The sequence below is a fragment of the Podarcis vaucheri genome, assembly GCF_965113315.1.
Source record: "Podarcis vaucheri genome assembly, chromosome: 11".
Lineage (NCBI taxonomy): Eukaryota > Metazoa > Chordata > Lepidosauria > Squamata > Lacertidae > Podarcis > Podarcis vaucheri.
In genome coordinates, this window is record NC_138749.1 from 25499270 (window position 1) to 25516851 (window position 17582).

A 17582-nucleotide genomic window follows, 5' to 3' on the forward strand; every position below is an offset into this window, starting at 1 on the left:
AGTCAACTGTCTTGTCCAGGTCTTAGACAAGGGACACGAGGGAAACCACAGCTGTCATAGTAACTAGTGAGTTAGGCAGCTGTGTGAAGATGAGGTTAAATACTACCCATTTAATTTATGGAAGCATCACTGCAACTGAAATAAAGGAACATCAAATACATTGTGTGTCAGGAGCTAAATCCCAGCGGAGGTAATCTGTTGAAAAATTATAACCCAATAACTGAATCCAAGGGGGAATATTATTGTAGAAACTTAATTTTTGGTTCTACTTGAGCAGTGAAGCCTTGTGTGGCTGCAGGAAAGAGCAACCAGAAACCTAGATTAGTCTCCAAACCAGAGGCCTGGAGGAAATGTCAGAGGTTGGGATGCTGATCTGGCCCTGGAAAAACCTTCTGTTCATTTTTTCAGCTGAAACAAATTACTCACTTGTGAAAATTCTTTCTGCTTCTTAAATTAAAAGTAAGTCAGAGTGAGAAAAAGGGAAGATGATTCATGAAACAAGCAGAGATCCACTTACTGTATTGGTGATGTGCAATAAAGTTGATATAGGCTGAAACATTTAACCTGACATTACAACTAACAGCAAGTTTTGTTTGCCCAAGGGAGAAGAAAATAAAAGCAAGAATAACTCCTCTTGCTTTCAGCAGATTGTCTTTCCTAGTTGGAATTATACATGCAGTTTCCAGTGGCTTACTGTACAGCATGGTAGGGAATTGGAAAACAGACAACATGAAAGGCATGCACAGAGATATCACCTGGAATAATGCAATAAACTTTTGTTTCAAAGAGAAAGATAACAAGAATATATGGTGAATTACAGAAGAAAAAGTCCACTGTCTCTTTGCAAAGTACTTTATATGCAGCTTTTCACAGGAAGAGTTCAAGTGAATAGTGATGAATTAAATTTGTAGATCTTGTAACATGCAGTGGAAGGCGATTACCCTTCTGGAAGATTCAGGATTCAAGAATATAATTGCTCCCTCAAATACCTTTGATTATGGGATCACAGCAACAAATGCTGAAAATATGACACACAAAGTTTCAGAAGCAGCCACCCATTTGTGCAACATAAACATGGATTAAATAAATTGTAGATTCATTTCAATGAGTTGGATGGTGCAATCAGAAATATTTTCAGGAGTAGCTCACTGCTGTATCATCATTTAGAGCTAACATCTGTTCTTTGCTGGAGGCCAAATTGTTTGGAAAACTACTGTCATGCCATGCAGCAAGATCTCTGATGACACCAACACATCAGGACAGGAAAGCCAAACGGAATCGTTACTTGCCACACACCTGATGTCAAGTATAGGGGAGGTGAGTGTGGCTTGCTCAAAACAGCCTGGCAGGCCAAATGAAGACACCCGTGACACAGAGGTTTCCTTCCACTGCTCAATGACTTTGGCTTCAAATGTCACAGAACAGCCTTGAAGAAGATGCAGACCAAAATCCAGATAAACACTACTACTATGTTTGTACATGCTAGCTCACTGGAGCTATACACATTGTTGTACATACAACTGCTACAGGGAAAATCAACCCACAACTCAGGCATCAAGATTTTGACATACTGTTGTATGCCATTTACTGTAACTCAGATCAGACCACAAAATATTTATGGGCACTTCTTCTGGTTTTCATGACACTTTCCAGAGTTGTTTACATGCAACTAAAGGAAGGTATGTTTAAAGATTTGTTTGTAGTTATTTTCTTCTAAGGAGACAAGATGGACTTTTAATTTTTAAGAGCTGATTGCAGCAATGGGGTCTTGAGTTTAAAAAAGGTAATATATTCATTTTCTTTAACAAGAATTAATCCAGAATATATGTGAATTCAACAGTGCTTAGTCTGTGTTTGGTTGTCAGTTTGTTAATGCTGTTGATAATGTTCTGTGGAATATGACTGTTGTAATGCTTTGTGAATTTTATAATGTGACTTTTCTTGTGGCTGTGCTGTTTAGCCTATTTTTTAAGTTGCTTTGTAAATAGTGTTTTATAGACGGTGGTTGTTTTACTGATGTTCTGTAATTGTTTTACTGATTATTTGTAAATTATTTTATATGATTTGTATTGTAATTGTTTTTTAAAATTATTTTTATCCCCCCCAATTATTAAAAATCGAAACAAATTACTTTAATACAATTTCTTAAACTCAGGTTTCTCATTTCCGTTACAATCGTATGTCCAAGATATTCCCCTTTCACTGCTTCCTTTCTTATTTAGTCTCCAGTTGACATTCTTCACTTGTCATTAAGCCATTCTTCCAGCTGTCCGCTTTTTCACCTTACAAACAGCAACCTCGGTTACATCTTATATATTTATAATCCATTTCACGTGTGTAGTCTTTATCTTCATTTCATTCCAGACCTGGCGTGTTAAAAGAGTTCAGTTCCTTCTCTTGTTGTTCCATTCTTTGCAGTGTTGGTCTGAGTGGTATAAGGTCACATTTCATTCCATTCCGCTGTTATCGAACTAACATGAGAACCACAGCCATAGATAACTCGCGGAGTGAACTTTTCAGACTTCCGCCATTAAATTTCCCTTTGCAATTCTTTTTTGGCACACAACACACAGCAAAATATTTTCTCAGCTTCAGCCACTCTTCAACAACTGTCCAGCTGTGGGTCATATCCCCTTTTCCTCACTGCATTTATCCAACAACACCCCCATCCAGAAGTGGTCGTAAATAAAGTCCATTCACCCTTGGTCGAGGGGGCGTGGAACCTTATTAAATTCCTTGTAAAGCATAAATTAGAAGCCCCCCCCCTCAAAGTGACAAGCAGAGTAGCAACTACACACGCCTCTTCGTTGTGTAGAGGACAGGAGAGAAAAAGACCATGAGAAAACCATAAGAAAGCACAAAGCACCTTGTCCTCCCCATTTCCTTTCACAGCTGTTGTAGAGATACTCAAGCTTCAGAAAAGCTTTCAAATACCTTCAGAAAACCAGTCTCAGTTCTTTTGGCAGCTGATCAATTTGGATATGATGCTTTGGAAGCGCCTCTTGATGAATGCCAATTATCCAGATTAAGGAAGAACCTTCCCCAAATTATGCTGGTAATGGAGGGTCGTCCATGGCAGGGGCACACTCCCTGATCGCCCTGCAGGATGCAGTGAACTCCCCAGACCCCACTGGAGAGCATCAAGAGTATTTCTGCCTCATTTCCTCCCTTTTCCCTGCCTGAACTTCTTCCTAGCCCCTGGAGGACTGCGAAGAACAATCCCCATTGATCGTGGGCATGGCTGGAAACCGATTTGTGTTGTAATTGCGATGTTCTGAGGTGTTATTATTTATTATTTATTGTATGTAAGCCACTTTGTGACTCATGTGAGTGAAAAGCGACACAGAAATAAAATAAAATAAATGAAAATACAAAATTTGTGGAAATGTACTTTAAATACACTGACTTGGAACCTGAGCTGCTCTTCCATTTCACAAGGCAGAGTGATTTCTCATTCCTTTTGCAGATCCCTGCAGCATTTTTCAAAGCTTCCCCATTGTCTTACAACCCTCAAGAGCATATTTTCAAAGGTACAGGAAGCTGAAGAGGGAAGATGGTGGCATGGCCTACCATGAATGTGTGCAGTTCACAGAAGGGAAGTTAGAATTCAAGCCATGTGAGAACATAAGAAGAGCTTGGTGAGTCAGGTCAATGGCCCATCTAGATCAGCATCTTATTCTCACCATGACCAACCAGATGCCTATGGGAAGCTCAAAATCAGGACCTCAAAACAACAGCACTCTCTCCTATTGTGATTCCCAGCAATGGGTATTCAGGGGCATACTGCCTGTGACAGTGGCAGTAAAACATATAAGGCATGTTCTGTTGGGTGTGTCCAGGTTCCCATACTCTGCTGCCTTCCAGGGATGGGAAACAGCAGGTAGATTGAAAGTTTGCTACACCTCAGTGTAGCAGTTTATGAAAATCAATAGCCTGATGGTAAGGATGGATGGGAAAACAGAATTTTGTCCACTGTGGAGTGCCCAGCCCTCTGCTGTTCAACAAGTGGCTCTTACAGAGTTTCTTTTTAACACTTGATTGAAAGGGCAAACAAATTAAGTTATTAAGAAGTTAATTCTACCATTACAACATCTGTGACAGCCAAGTCTGAGGCAGTGGAGATTACAGTATCATTCCAGAGATCAAGCTGCAAGATAAATATTTCCAAGTGACCTGAAAAAGTCTCATAACATGGGTTGCACAGTGTGCAAGAGAACAAGATTATGTTTCCTGGGTACTGTGTGTATATGTGAAATTGCGTATAGTGGGGGACACCATCTAAAAAGCCCATAAACATCCTCTAAGCCTCTGGAAACCCTTCGAAACCCCTTTTAAAAACCAACAGCACTTACCAGGCTGACTTGAATCCCCCAAACTCCTCTAGAATCGCTTCCACCAAACCTCCTTTCTCAAACTCCAACTCTCCATAGGCCCCAAAGGTTGGTGCAACGACTCATAGGATGTAGTTGAAAAAGCTCCTAGAATTGCTAGCTGTTTTCCCCACTCTTTTTGCACAGTTCATGCAGTTTTTGTGCCTTTTTGTGGCCCATTTATGGTGTATACATGGTCGTGAGTGAGTTGAACATGCATAATAGGGGAGTCACATACATTACATTCCTCAATATCAGGACCAACTTGTTTAGTCATAGGTTATAATGAAAACAAAAGTGTACGCAGTCTAAGTTGCCCCCCCCCAACAACTTCCTCAACTTACTAATGTGTTCTCTCCACTGGAACTGTTCCAGAGTCTCATGCGGTCATCTGTACCAAATGTCAGAAGGTGAAGTCCATCATTTGTGAAGCACAAGCCATTAACTCTTCCATTATGGGCTGTATTTTCTGTTAAGAAAATATGAACAACACCGGGTACTACAGAGTTTGATACAGCAAAATGTAAAACTCATCACGGCAAAATATTTCTAATTGCAGTGTTTGGAAGGGAAATGGGGCAACAATGTATTCTACTATGTGACAATGTTTGTCGCCAAGGGTGAAACCAAATGCTTAAGTGTTGAAATGTTTAAGAACTTGATATACATGTAAATGCGGGCCCTGCTATCAGAACACACGTCATCTAAGAATTCACTTATCTGAACATAAAGAATTATGCCCAAATATCGCTAAGTGAATGGTTGATTCATATATTTGAATAGCCAGAGTTTGCCCACTTCATTGTTTGTGCTTTTCTGGTAGGCAGCAACTATTTTTGGGTAGATGCCATGCTGGGGGGGGGGGAGATCGGACAAATGAGGGAGCAAGAGAGATCAGACAAATCAGTTTTCCCTTTGTCTCTCTTTTGCTGGTTGGCTGCAGCCATTTCAAGAAGAAACCATGGAGGGAATGGGGCGGGGAGAGACTGGAGAAATCATGGATTAGAAATATTCTCATATGGACTTCTGGGGAGATGAATGGTGGTTTGGCTATCTGTCTGCTAGCTCCTGTTGACAGAAGATAATTATGTGGTAAACAGATAGTCCAACTATTCATCACTCTGGAGTTAAGGGTGATCTGGAAGTTTACCTCAAACGCTTGGATTGAGGCCATTTTCCTGCTGTCCTTGTCTGGGAGCTTGGACGGGAGTTAGAATGAACTGGCAAGCTATTCTGCCCAAATATCACACAATAGCTATCAGGGGATGATTAGCTGCTTGTGCTTAAAATAGTGCCCCTTCAGAGTTTGTGCGACCCCACAAACCTCTGTGTGTGACAGAGCTCCTCAGACATGTCTGCTCTAGTCACTTGTAGAGTCCGACAGTGGCTGTCTGCGGAAGCGCTTCCAGCAAAGAAGTTCCTTAACGGAAACGCGTCTCCTGGACTCACGACGTGACAGCTTCCGGCGAAGCATAGGTCTCCCTGCAGTTGCTTCTGACACCTCCCCGCTATTATCGCTCGAAGTGTCTCTCACCCCTTTCTCTCCCCTTCTGCTTCCTGCCTGGGCTGCTGCGTGTCTCTCAGCATTACTGAGATCCTCCTCCAGAGACCCCGCGCTCCCCCTACTGGTCCCTGCTTTAGCTGTTGACTCTCTCCCAGTCTCTGGGAGCCCTACCACTTCCCTTTCCTCCGATGTCAGTTCCCTGACATCCACCTCCCCTCCAGGGCCCCCCTCTCCCCCGCCCCTACTCTCTCCTCTGGGCGGTGAGGAGCTGAAACCCCTAAAAGAATCCTCTTCATCTTCCGACGTCTCGAACATTTCCCTCCATCGGTCTTCGTTCCGACTCGCTGAATCCTCCTCCACCTCGGAATCAGCGAACCCCTCCAACTCTTCTTCTTCGTCGGTGGTGGCGAAGTATTCCCTCCGGAACCTCGCCACTGGCTGGGGTTTCCGAGGGAATCTCTGATGAAAAGTTTCAATCAAAACCTCGTCATCTACATCCTCTGCCCTGACCCAGGTGTTTTCCGACTCCGGCTCCCCTTCCCACATTACCAAATACTCTACTTGCTCTCCCCTCCACCTGGAATCGAGAATCTCCGCTACATGGTAGCTGTGTTCTTTTTCCTCCATAGCTGGTCCCCTATTGACCCTCCCCTCTCTGTCCCCTATATACGGTGACAGCAATGATCTGTGGAACACTGGGTGCAACTTCATGTGGTTAGGTAACCGGAGTCTGAAAGCCACTGGGTTGACCTGTTGCGTGACTTCAAATGGGCCCAGTCTTTTGGGTCTTAACTTCTTACAACCTCCTTTAAATGGTAACCCTTGGGTGGACAACCACACCTGGTCCCCCACCCTAATGCTTTCTCCTTCCCTTCTGGTTTTGTCTGCCTGCCTCTTATATTCCTCCTTCGCCCTGTTTAAATTAAGTTGGAGCTGGCGATGGATCGCTTCCATTTCTTCAACGAACTGTTCTGCGGCTGGAACGCTCCAGTTCTCCCCCTCCCCCCCTGGGAAGGCTCGGGGATGACACCCGTGATTGGCCAAAAAAGGGCTCATTCCCGTGGACACGTTCTCCGCATTGTTATAGGCAAATTCTGCCAACGCCAGCTTCTCCACCCAATCATTCTCTCTGTCATTCACATAACACCTCAAATATTGCTGGAGGACACCATTAGCTCTTTCCGCCTGCCCGTTGGTTTCTGGATGACGGGCAGTTGAGAAATTCACCTCTACATGCAATAAGCTCATGAGCTTCCTCCAGAACCTGGAAGTAAATTGTTTCCCTCGGTCCGAAACCACCCTCAAGGGGGCACCATGCAATCTAAACACATTTTCCACAAACAATTTAGCGGTTTCTTCTGCTGTGACCGCATGTGAGCAGGCTATAAAGTGGGCCATCTTGGTTAACAGGTCTACCACAACCATAATGGCTGTCTTCCCTTTGGACCTGGGCAGATCAGTCATAAAATCTATTGCCACTGCCTCCCATGGTCTTTCCGGCGTGGGTAGTGGTTCTAATAAACCTGCCGGTGCCCGCCTCTCCCCCTTGGCTCGTTGACATCGGTCACACCCTCTCACATACTCCCGCACATCTTCCCTGACCTTGGGCCACCAGAATTCCCTGGTAACCAGCCACATGGTTTTGTGTTGCCCAAAATGCCCTGCTGTGGGGCTATCGTGCAGTTGCTTGAGTACCTTTTCCCTCAATTCTCCTTCAGGTACGTATAACGCTCCCTTGTAGTACAACGCCCCGTTTCTCTCCTCAAAACCCCCGGGTTTGTCTCCCTCCCTCCTGAGACCCCGGAGTTTGTCCTGGGCATATTCATCCTGCACCGTTCCCTCTATCAGTTCCCTTAGCCCCACCAGTGCCGCCCCACACACCCAGCGATCCTCGGGAATGACATGGGTCTCTTCGGGTGCACCCTCTCCCTCCAAATATTCAGGTTTGCGTGATAGAGCGTCCGCCCTAACGTTCTCCTGGCCTGGTACGTAACAAATCTCAAAGTTAAATTTGGAGAACTCCTGGGCCCATCTCAACTGCCGTTGGTTGAGCACTCGCGCAGTTCTCCAATACTCTAGATTCTTATGGTCCGTGCGTACTTGCACCTTCTGTTGTGCACCAATTAGTAGGTGCCTCCATCTCCGGAAGGCCTCATAAATCGCAAGAAGTTCCCGGTCATACACCGTGTAGTTTCTCTCAGATTTGTTCAGCTTTCGCGAAAAGAAGGCACACGGTCGCCACTTGGACCCCTCCTTCCCTGGCTGCAGAAGAAGCACCGCCCCTATGGCTCTGTCAGAAGCGTCTGTTTCGACCCTCAGCTTTTTTTGTAAATCCACATGTAGAAGTTGTTCGTCAGAGGCGAAGGCCTTTTTCAGTTCCTCAAACGCTCGCTCCGCCTCCCCCGTCCAAACAAACTTCTTTTTGCTGCTGAGACAGTCTGTGATGGGCGCCGTCAGGTGAGCGAAGTTTCGGATGAACTTACGATAAAAGTTTCCAAACCCTAGGAACCTCTGCACATCCTTCTTAGTCTTGGGGGTTTTCCATTCCAGCACCGCTTGAACCTTGCCGGGGTCCATGGCCAACCCCTTGTCTGACAAGCGGTACCCCAGGAATTCCACCTCCTTGGTATGAAACTGACACTTCTCCAGTTTCACCCACAGTCTGTTGGCTTGCAGCCTGCTCAACACTTCTCTGACGTCTCTCACATGTTGCTCCTCATTCTCCGAATACACCAACACGTCATCTAAGAAGGCCACGCAATTCTTGTAGAGCAAAGGCCCCAGTACATGGTTCATAAAGGCTTGAAAACACGCGGAGCCTGCTTGTAATCCAAAAGGCATAACGAGATATTCAAATGCCCCCAAAGGGGTGAACATGGTGGTCTTCCATTCATCCCCTTTCCTTATACGTATCAGGTTGTACGCCCCCCTTAGGTCCAGCTTTGTAAAAATCTTTCCTTTTCGCACCCTGGTAAAAATATCATCAATCCTGGGCATAGGAAAAGCCACCGGCTCTGTCACTGCATTTAGGGCCCGAAAGTCACATACCAGTCTCGGCTTGTCCGTGTTCTTTTTATCCACAAAAAACACTGGGCTACCCCCCGCTGCCTTGGACTCTCTGATGAAGCCTCTCTTCAGGTTCTTGTCAATGAACGCTCGCAACTCCTGCATCTCCCTGTCTGACATGGCATACAACCTGCCTACAGGAAGCTGTGCTCCAGGGAGTAAATTGATCTGGCAATCAAAGGGCCTATGCGGGGGTAGTTGGTCAGCTTCCTTCTCGCTGAACACGTCGCTGAGATCAGCATACTGTGATGGCACCTTCCCCTTCTCCATCACTTCCGTCCCCGCTAGGGTGGCTTGGGCCCCTGCTGACCCCTTTTCCCCCCTGCAGTGTTCTAAGCAATGTGCGGAACCGAAGGAAACCACTCTTTGATGCCAGCCCACCAGCGGATCATGTAGGGCTAGCCAGCTCATTCCCAAAATAATGGGAGCGCCTCCCAAGGTGGCCACATTAAACGCTATCAGTTCTGTGTGCCTTGCCACCCTCATTATCATTGGGATGGTCTGCAAGCTGACGCCTCCTCCCAACAGTTCTCTGCCATCGATCGTGGTCACCTGCAGGGGGTTGCTTAAGGGGATAGTCTGTATCTGGTGTTCAGCCGCAAACTCCTTGCTCATGAAATTGCAGGAGCTGCCTGAGTCCAACAGCGCCTTTATTTTTAGGGGGTGTCCATTTTGCAACTCTAGCGACACTTCAATCACTAGAGCAGGTCGAGGAGCTTCTGGCACTGGCACTTGGGAAAGGGGCACTTTCACTGCTCTTTGGCCTGGCTGCAGTGCCCTGCTGGCAACCAGGCGTTGGCTTTTACCTGCTCAGTTTCTCCCTGCTCTTCCCCCTCAACAGTTCCTACCATCCCTTGCCATTCCTTCCTCTGGGGGCAGACTCTGGCAAAGTGGCCTGGCTGTTGGCAGAGATAGCATTTCCGGGGTCCCTTTCCCTCCTTCTTCGCCCCCTCACTGGGCTTTGAAACTGCGCGCGCGCGGGCTGTTCCGATTTCCATCGGCTCTGCCGGCGGGAAAGCTGGCTCAGGAATGTCTGGAATGCGTAACTCCTTCCAACGTTCCCCTCTCCCTTCCCGCCTCTCCAAGGCTCTTGCCTCCTGGCGCGCTCCAATGGTCAGCGCAGATTTGGTCAGCTGATCCATAGACACCGCCCTGGGGCTCCTGGCCAGCTCGTCTTTCACAGCTGAAGAAAGACCTTCTTCAAATAGCATCTGAATGGGTGCTGCCGATAAATCCCACCCCAATCTGTGAATCAGCATGGTAAATTCAGTCCAGTACTCACGGACAGATCTGCTTCCCTGCTTGCAAGCCATTAGCTGTCTGCGCACTCCCCCCTCCTCAATATCGCTGGAGAACATGATATCCATTGCACGAAAGAATTTCATAGTGTCCTTCAGGATATCGTTGTGCGTTGCCATCAGGGGTCGAACCCAATCTCGCGCCCCCTTCTCAAGATGCCCAATTACGAAAGCAACTCGGGATTCCTCATCAGGGAACTCATCAAACTGCACATTCAGGGCATATTGCATTTCAGTCCTAAAGGCATGGTAATCCTTGGGGTCCCCCCCAAACTTCTGCACTAATCCTGGTACCTTTCTGGGGAACTGAGTGGTTCTCCCCTTCTTGTCTGCATCTTGAGCCCTCCTCTCCTCGAGCCTCGCCGTCTGCAGCGCAAGTTGGACCTCCAATGCTCGGTATCTGTCTTCCAAGCTTGGACCAGCTCCACCCCCTGCGGCTCCGGCTCCTGCTGGGTCGCTCATGATGCCTTCTCCTGCACAGGCAGCGTACAGAGACTGTCGGACTGCTATCAGGGGATGATTAGCTGCTTGTGCTTAAAATAGTGCCCCTTCAGAGTTTGTGCGACCCCACAAACCTCTGTGTGTGACAGAGCTCCTCAGACATGTCTGCTCTAGTCACTTGTAGAGTCCGACAGTGGCTGTCTGCGGAAGCGCTTCCAGCAAAGAAGTTCCTTAACGGAAACGCGTCTCCTGGACTCACGACGTGACAGCTTCCGGCGAAGCATAGGTCTCCCTGCAGTTGCTTCTGACACCTCCCCGCTATTATCGCTCGAAGTGTCTCTCACCCCTTTCTCTCCCCTTCTGCTTCCTGCCTGGGCTGCTGCGTGTCTCTCAGCATTACTGAGATCCTCCTCCAGAGACCCCGCGCTCCCCCTACTGGTCCCTGCTTTAGCTGTTGACTCTCTCCCAGTCTCTGGGAGCCCTACCACTTCCCTTTCCTCCGATGTCAGTTCCCTGACAATAGCCCATCTTGCACTTTTTGTGGGGAAAAAGAAATGAATGATTCTGAGACACCTTGAACAAAATATATATTGTTTAACAGAAGATGGATGAAGATGGATGTTAGCATGGACTGAATGTTGTAAATAATCATTTTTTCTTTTTTAAGTGGCAGATAAGTTTTCTTTTTGTATCTTTTTCTAATGTTTCTTTTATTGTATAATAGATTTTTTAAAGATAAAAATGTCATTGGGGGGGGAGTTCCCATATGAAATATTGTAATGGAAATAATCTAACAAACGATTTCCTGGGCATTGTGTTTGGAAAGTGAGACCTGTGTGTACTGCATATGTATACTGATTACCTGCTTCAGAAGATGCTTTTGACTTTTCACCATTATGTTGATCAAGGGTGATCAGACAAGCAGATGCTCTTCTTACATCCCACAATTTCACTCTACTGTCAGCACTAAAAGAGGAACAACGCCTTGTATTGATTTATGGACAAGATTCATGGTTTCTATCCAACCCTACCTCACTCTGTCATAAAGGCAAGTGATGTCCTTAGGTTGGATTAGAAATTTTCTGTTAACATTAGTATGGTTATGTGCAAGTTCTTGCTAATATGCATAGAATATCTGGTCTTCCCTATCCTGTTAATTTTAATACAGCGAGTTACAGTTTTCCAAGTGAAAAGTTTCTGACTATTTCATGCGCTTCAGAAAAAGGTAAACCAAGGAAAGGCTTATTTCTACAAATTCCTCTGTATTTCATTATTGGCCTATTCTGTCAATGAATTATATTCATTCTGAATTGAAAGACAAATGCAGTGTAGTTAAAAAATAATAATCTTGCTTTCAAAAGTAAAAATTTAACAATTGCTACTTATAAGAGTGCCTTATTAAAAATATATATTTACTTCAACTTTGGACCTCAGCCCTCAAGGCAGCTTACAAAATTACAAAATTTTAAATGGTAGCCATAAAAATGAAACAATTGTTATCAAAACCCAGGAAGTCATATTCACAAAACCTTCATAAAACAAGTAAAATATATCAACAATAATAAACAAATTCTATTACTTGCCACTAAAATGCCTAAATAATTTTTTTCCACCTGGCACCTAAAAAACCATCAGGGATGGCACCAGATGGTTAACTTAACAGGCTTTTTGTTTGTTTCTAAGCATTACCACATTCTTTCTGTTGATGTACATGTTAAACATTTTATTTATGGCACATTTGAGCTATCTGCAGCCTTGGGTCCATATAAAGCCCTTGGGACTCCCCTTTATGTCCTGCTGAATTTGGCCCCATCGCCGCCAATTCCTCCGCACTGCAGAAAACCTCCCCCTGCCACAAAAGGCTGCTACTCCATTCCTAGTGTGCTCTGTGGTCTGGGTAGATGCTGGAGTGTTTTTACGGATGCGGCTCAGAGGAAGAATTAGAGTGTGCCAGGTATAGTGTCTACTCAGTATTCCACCTGGCATCCCTTATTGTTGGGCATCACAACTTGACAGCTGGGCTTGACAGCTGTCTTTGGCTGGCTCTTCTGTTCCCCATTGAGATGGCACAAAGGTAAGTCACCGGGCACAGAGGGGAAACTGGCTGGGGGAGATCCAAAAAATGACATCACGATGACAAGAAACAGAAGAGCTGGTAGGAAAAGCTGAAGAGGCAGGAGAAATAGCAAAGACCTTGGGACTCACAAAAGAATGCAAACTGACTAGCAGAAGAGACAGAGAGACAGAGTCTCTGTGTGAGAGAGACAAAGGAAGAGGGAAGGGATGTCCCCACCCACTTTTGGTTTTGACTGTACCTACCTCTAGTATGTGTCCCCCAACAATTTTGCCTTTAGGGAATGCGGACCTTGACTCTGCAAAGCTCACCCTTCCCTGATTTAATAATTCTATCCTTGTTTTCAGCCACATTGAGCTGTTTGGAGTAAAAGCGGGGTATAAACGTGTTAAATACATTATTATTGACTTTACCCCCAAAAGGCGCACTCCTCTGTTGTCTCCCAAGATAGACGGATGCCAACATCTATTATTATTATTACAAATAAATCAATGCCTAGTCAAACAAACAAGCTAGCTTTTCATTTAGCTAAGCATTCTGTGAGTCCTCCGCTGCAGCTGCCATCACAAGTGAAAACTGAGAACTGACCTCCTCCTCCTGGTCATCAGAACTTCACTTGTCCAAAATAACTAGGTCAGAGTCTGAAAGGGTTGAGATTAAATTGTGGCTGGTTTACTTCTGTTCAGGTATAAAGTCTGTAATTAGTCTCTGTTGGTGATTTGTGTAGGCTTTTCCACTTGCACATGAAGTGACTGAGTTCAGGCAACTACCATTACGAAATGTTTTATTTGAACAATAACACTATCTGCCAGCCTCTCCTCAAGACTGCTTTTTCCCTTTTCCCAAGCAAGCAAACAGTCAATCAAACAAGCTTGTATTTTTTCCCCCTTGGCAGGCAAAGATAAGCAGTTATGTTAAGAGGTGGTAAAACACTGAAAAGTTTGAAAGTTTTTTTTTTAAAAAAATCCTTAGAATAAAGTTTAAAACCTGTATAGATAAACCCCAGGAATGCCACAGAGACGGCTGCTGAACTCCCTGTGAAACTGATTTATGATTCTTGGCTCCTTGGAGAATAAAACAACACTGAAAAGGTCCTTGCCCTCAATAAATCAGATAGCTGCTGAGCCGGCAACGGCATTATCACATAAAAAGAAAAAAGAAAAAAACCCCAATTAAACAATTAAAACAGACTGTGGAGCTCAGTCCAGAATGATCTTTCTTGATGCCATCTTGGCCGGAAGTCCGTGTGAAGAGATGGTTCCCATCTGCCTCGAAAGAGGCGGAGGTGCAGCTGCTCATAAAGAAACTGGATCTGAACTACTACTACTAATAATAATTTATTATTTATACCCCGCCCATCTGGCAGGGTTTCCCCAGTCACTCTCAGTGGCTCTCAACAAAATATTAAGAATACAATAAAATATCAGACATTAAAAACTTCCCTAAACAGGGCTGCCTTCAGATGTCTTCTAAAAGTCAGATAGTTGTTTCCTGATGGGAGGGCGTTCTACAGGGCAGGCGCTACAACTGAGAAGGCCCTCTGCCTGGTTCCCTGCAACCTCACCTCTCGCAGCGAGGGAACCACCAGAAGGCCCTCGGAGCTGGACCTCATAATCCGGGCTGAACAATGTGGGTGGAGACGCTCCTTTAGGTATACAGGGCCGAGGCCATTTAGGGCTTTAAAGGTCAGCACCAACACTTTGAATTGTGCTTGGAAATATCCTGGGAGCCAATGTAGGTCTTTCAGGACCGGAGTTATGTGAGCTCGGTGGCCACTCCTTGGACTGGCACAACTATTAACCAGTCACAAACACCTCCTTTTGGGGAAAGGTGGTGGAGAGAGTTTTGGTGGGGCAGCTGGAAGCATCCTTGGATGACATGGATTATTAATTCCATTCCGATCTCGGTTCCGACCTGCCCATGGGACTGAGTTGCCCTTGGATGCCCTGATGACTTTTGCAGAGCGTTTGTTCCTGCTTCTCGATCTTTCTTAGGCTTTTGATACTATGGACCATGGTACCCTCCTGGACCAGCTCCTGGGAATGGGAACTGACACTGTGTTACAGTAGTTCCAGTCCTACTGCCAAGACCAAGTCCAGAGAGCAGCACTTGTGGAATGCCTTTCACTCTGCCTGGCAGTTACAAAACGGAGTACCGCAGGGCACTATCTTAGCTCCAAGACTATTTAAAAGCCATATGAAGCTGCTGACAGTGGTCATTAGGAGTTCTGGGACAAGCTGACATTAGTATGCTGATGATGTTCAGCTCTCTTTCTCCATAACATCTGTCTGGGCAGTGGTAAGATGGATGAGGTAAAAGCTGAGCTTGAATCCTAGCAAGATGGAGACACTGTGGGTAAGTAGTTCCCATGTCTGAGAAATTGGTCAACTCTGGATGGGGTTGCACTCCCTGTAACAGAGCTGGTTTGCAGTCTAGGAATGCTTCTGCATCCAGCTTTGTCACTGCAGGCCCAACTGCAACTGGTACCACACCTACAACTGCTCCTGAACCGGGAGAACTTGACCACAGAAGTTCATCTCCACTTTTTTCCAAAACAAAAAGAATTGGGGAGATGTGAATAAATGAACCAGGAACATTACAATTTCTCCAACACATCACTGATACATTTTTGGTCATATTACTCAATAATAATGGATATTCAGCATACAATTTTGAGTGCATTTCACAGATTCTGTCCCAGATTCTTACTGAGACAGGTCAGAAGGAGGCTTTTACCCAGATACTGTTCCATATAGTATTATCTAATGGCTCACCCAGATCTTTTCCCCATCATGCTTTTAAGGTTGTGAGAGATGACAGCATTTGAGAGTTTAATGTTTTGTAGATTAAGGAAATGAGGCCTTTATCTCACAGCTATACAAATACTGCACACTCCATTCAAATAACACTTAGTTTTAAATTTCAGTGAAATACATACAAAACACTAGTTAAGGGGAACTCCCTATATTTCAAGTTAGGAGCAAAAGACTAGACTATGAAACAAATACAGAACTGTTTTGTTTTTTTAATGGGTTAATTTTCATTCTAATCGTCACTACTTTATTGTTGGTTCTTTCTTTTACCTTGCAGTTGCTAAAATATATTCATAACGTGGTGACCAAGATACTGCTAGAATTTCTTGTTTGTGACCTAAAAAATAAGAAGCCATAAGAATCCTTAGTGGTATACAACATACTACTCATATACAAACAGCTATGGCACAATTCTTTGGGATTACCAAAGCATCTGACTGAACAGAACCTTATCTCTTCACCACTGTTGTAAAGGAGGCATTGTACCAGGATGGAAGAAATGGAAGACATGCCTTCCATATCCTCCAGCATAGGAAGTGAAGGAAGGGGCTAGATAGGGATACAAGAGCAGCCTCCCATTCTCTGAATTGCCATGGTGTGCCATATACACACCAGGGGGAGAAAACTTAATTAAGGCCCCTCCTACCATTTGGAAGGATAAATGCTTAGCCCTGTTTTGTTTTGTTTTGCTTTGGTTTGTTTGCTATGGTAAGAAACTAATTCTTCAATGTATAAATGAGTTATTTCGAAGTAAACAACTCTCTCTGAATTAATTCAGAGAAAGATTGATTGCAATCTACCAACTACTTGAATTGGTTTAGTTCCTTTATTTTTTTGCAGAGCATGTTATGGGATCGCTTTCTAAACAGAGACTTCAATTCAGTAGTGGTCAACATCCTTCTTTCATTGTCCCCCACTTGAGTACACTGCTCTGTAAATTCAACAGCAAGTTATCTTTAAAAGAAGAGACATGCAGTCCCTCCAGTGATTATTTTGCTTATGAAGCTACAAAACACAATCTGTGGAATCCTAGAGCAATGTTCATACAAGTAACTCTACAGCTTAGGCTAGTTTAGTACCTTAGACGATACAAATTAATTTTTCTACATCAATTGCTTCCTTCTGAGGAGAGACTCAACATTAAATATTATTTTGGTAAATCAGAGAGTTACGCGATCCCAAGAGCATAGCAAGCTTGTTGGAAGACCTAGTGTGGACAGCAGACTAAGCAAAGTGGAACTCCCTGCAGCTTCTTTCATAAAAATAAATTGGAAACTAAATATTGCTGATGCAGGAGGGAGGTAATATAGTCTGGCCTACAGATGCGACAGAAAGAGGTGGTAATGAGATGGTAGTAAAATGTGCAGTACCACTATAGACTATAAGATCTTTGAATACTCTCCTGCACTGTCAATAGAAAACAAGCACAACAGAGAACAGACTGTTATGCTAGCTTTGAACCAGAAGGGAAGGTTTTGTTCTGTTGTCACTTGGGGGAGCATTCACACTAGTATTCGCTAATTGCTTCCTGAAGTAATACAGTTCATTGTTCCTCTTAGGAATTCTAATTCTGTTGCATGTGTAGGTTAGGCATGGCACATATATTCTTGCCAGCTACTATGTACTAGTCAGCTGTAGCCGGCAAAACATCTTATGTTTTTTATATCAATTGTCATTCTAAGCAGCAAGAAATGGGAACTCCAGCACTATTAAAAGTAGCATATGGCATAAGGGGCAGGGAGGAAGAGCAGAGGGTAGGAAACTGAGAGGCTGCCCAGGGTACAGAAATGATTGCTGATGGAACCTCCTACTACATCCTTTTTAAAGCTACCCCAAACATTCGTTTTCTGGAATACAAGGTTTTATTTCATGGCCTATCCGCATTAGGCTTATCGGCTGCACTCCAATACATGCAAACAAGAATAACCTAGGCAACTGTCTAGCTGATTTTGGGTAAGTGGTTTCCTCAGTTTGCTGGGAACACTTGCCACTTTATATTTTAAGGATGTGAAACTC

The 17582-nt window shown here is 44.6% G+C and overlaps 1 protein-coding gene across 8 annotated transcripts in view; it reads right to left on the reverse strand.

Annotated features, from left to right (window-relative positions):
• ERCC8 (ERCC excision repair 8, CSA ubiquitin ligase complex subunit) overlaps positions 1-17582 on the reverse strand; it is a 39334-nt gene that overhangs the window by 7633 nt on the left and 14119 nt on the right. For all 8 annotated transcript variants that reach the window (XR_014224490.1, XR_014224491.1, XM_082242134.1 and 5 more), the window contains 3 exons: positions 15837-15903; positions 11542-11645; positions 4715-4839 (listed from right to left, as the gene is read on the reverse strand). Coding sequence is in view for 6 of the 8 variants with exons in the window: in XM_082242134.1 (XP_082098260.1) it covers positions 4715-4839; positions 11542-11645; positions 15837-15903 (296 nt within the window). In the remaining 2 variants the exon portion in view is untranslated. The remainder of the gene's footprint in view (positions 1-4714; positions 4840-11541; positions 11646-15836; positions 15904-17582) is intronic.